This window comes from Octopus bimaculoides, chromosome 24 (genome assembly GCF_001194135.2).
Source record: "Octopus bimaculoides isolate UCB-OBI-ISO-001 chromosome 24, ASM119413v2, whole genome shotgun sequence".
Taxonomy (NCBI): Eukaryota; Metazoa; Mollusca; class Cephalopoda; order Octopoda; family Octopodidae; genus Octopus; species Octopus bimaculoides.
The window spans coordinates 12,599,263-12,600,999 of NC_069004.1; the positions used below are offsets into that span (position 1 = coordinate 12,599,263).

The window sequence follows — 1,737 nt, forward strand, 5'->3', positions numbered from 1 at the left end:
AAACTGCTGGCCTTGCACCAAAAATTTAAGACCATTTTTACCTTAACTGTCACCAACAACCTTTTGTTTATTTTTCTATAGATGTTGATGAATGCATGATGGGAACTCCATGTGGAGATGGAGGCTGTATCAACATGCCTGGCAGCTACAACTGTAACTGTAAAATTGGTGAAAACTTTGACCCCCGCCAAGGAACCTGTATGAGTGAGTTACCATTTTCAGTTCTTTTATTCTATTCTTTTTGGCTGTCAGTGCCTCTGGAACCTGATCATGTTGGAGGAGTTCTTGCGAAAAGACATAAGCACCCAAAAGTTAATGAGAATCTAGGCACATGTAGTATTAGATCTACTGAAGCTGTGCACATTGGTATTGATAGGCACCGGTAATGAAAGCAGATTTAGCCAGTATTGAGTGCACAGCAACATTTGGGATGGGGGTAGGGGAATACTTACACATTATAGATTATGGAAATGGAAGATAATGTGAAAGAAGAATATTGTCATCGCCATACAATATCATCATCATCATCACCGTCCTCATGATCACTATTCATCATCATCATAATCATTTTGTCATCACTATCATCAGCACTGTCAATGTTATCATCCTCATCATCATTGACAGCAGCAGCAGCAGCGTGATCATCACCATCATCTTCATTGCCATTGCTGTCATCATCATCAACACCATAGTCACCACTGCATTTACTTCTTCCCATGTCAGCTTGGGTTAGTTAAGACTTGTTCATCATCATCATCGTTTAACGTCTGCTTTCCATGCTAGCATGAGTTGGACGATTTGACTGAGGACTGGTGAAACCGGATGGCAACACCAGCCTCCAATCTGATTTGGCGGAGTTTCTACAGCTGGATGCCCTTCCTAACGCCAACCACTCAGAGAGTGTGGTGGGTGCTTTTACGTGTCACCCGCACGAAGGCCAGTCAGGCAGTACTGGCAACGGCCATTCCCTTCTATGTACCTGCACTCCTTTTCAACTAAAGTACTTTATTTGAAAACCTCACAGGAGTCACCAAGCTTTCGGACATTTTTTTTTTTTTTCAGTTTTGAAGAACCACACAAACCTCTCATATTCATAATATTTTACAATTGTTTTTCAGATGGCTTTAATGTATGCAACAGTGCCCCTTGTACATTTGGCTGTTCTCCTTATGGCATTAATGATTATGTGTGTGGCTGCCCCACAGGATATCAACGTATAGGCCAAGGGTAAATATTTATTTGCTTAAATTTATGGAATCACACTGATTGATTTTCCTCCTTGTTTTTATTTTATATTTTCGTTATTTTGTTGAGCTTTTGAACCTCTTTTCTCAATTTTGATTAATTGAATTAGGTTGTGGAAGCAAGTTGTTTTGTTTTTTTTCCAAAAATTTGATTTGAGACTGCAAATTCCATATATAATTGATCACATATGTGTATGTGTATATGTATGTGTGTATTTCTATGGCTGGATGCCCTTGCTAACACCAACCACTCCAAGAGTGTAATGGGTGCTTTCACGTGTCACTGGCATGGGTGCCAGTTACATAATGCCAGCATTGACCACAACTACGATCTCATGAAGCTTAACAGGTCTTCTCAAGTACAGTATGTCACCAAAGGTCTCAGTCACTTGTCACTGCCTCTGTGAGGCCCAACGTTCAAAAGGTGCTTTTTATGCACCACTGGTACGGGTGCCGGTTATGCGACACTGGCATCAGCCACAACTATGATTTC

The 1,737-nt window shown here is 40.8% G+C and overlaps 2 protein-coding genes across 2 annotated transcripts in view; one reads left to right on the plus strand and one right to left on the minus strand.

Annotated features, from left to right (window-relative positions):
- Positions 1 to 1,737, plus strand: part of LOC106875565 (fibrillin-1) — a 48,831-nt gene that overhangs the window by 43,457 nt on the left and 3,637 nt on the right. The window contains exons 10-11 of the mRNA XM_014923772.2: positions 82 to 204; positions 1,119 to 1,227. Coding sequence (XP_014779258.1) covers positions 82 to 204; positions 1,119 to 1,227 — 232 coding nt within the window. The remainder of the gene's footprint in view (positions 1 to 81; positions 205 to 1,118; positions 1,228 to 1,737) is intronic.
- The window catches only part of LOC106882434 (MAP kinase-activated protein kinase 2), a 137,901-nt gene that overhangs the window by 28,196 nt on the left and 107,968 nt on the right, over positions 1 to 1,737 (minus strand). The gene's annotated exons all lie outside the window — the stretch shown is intronic.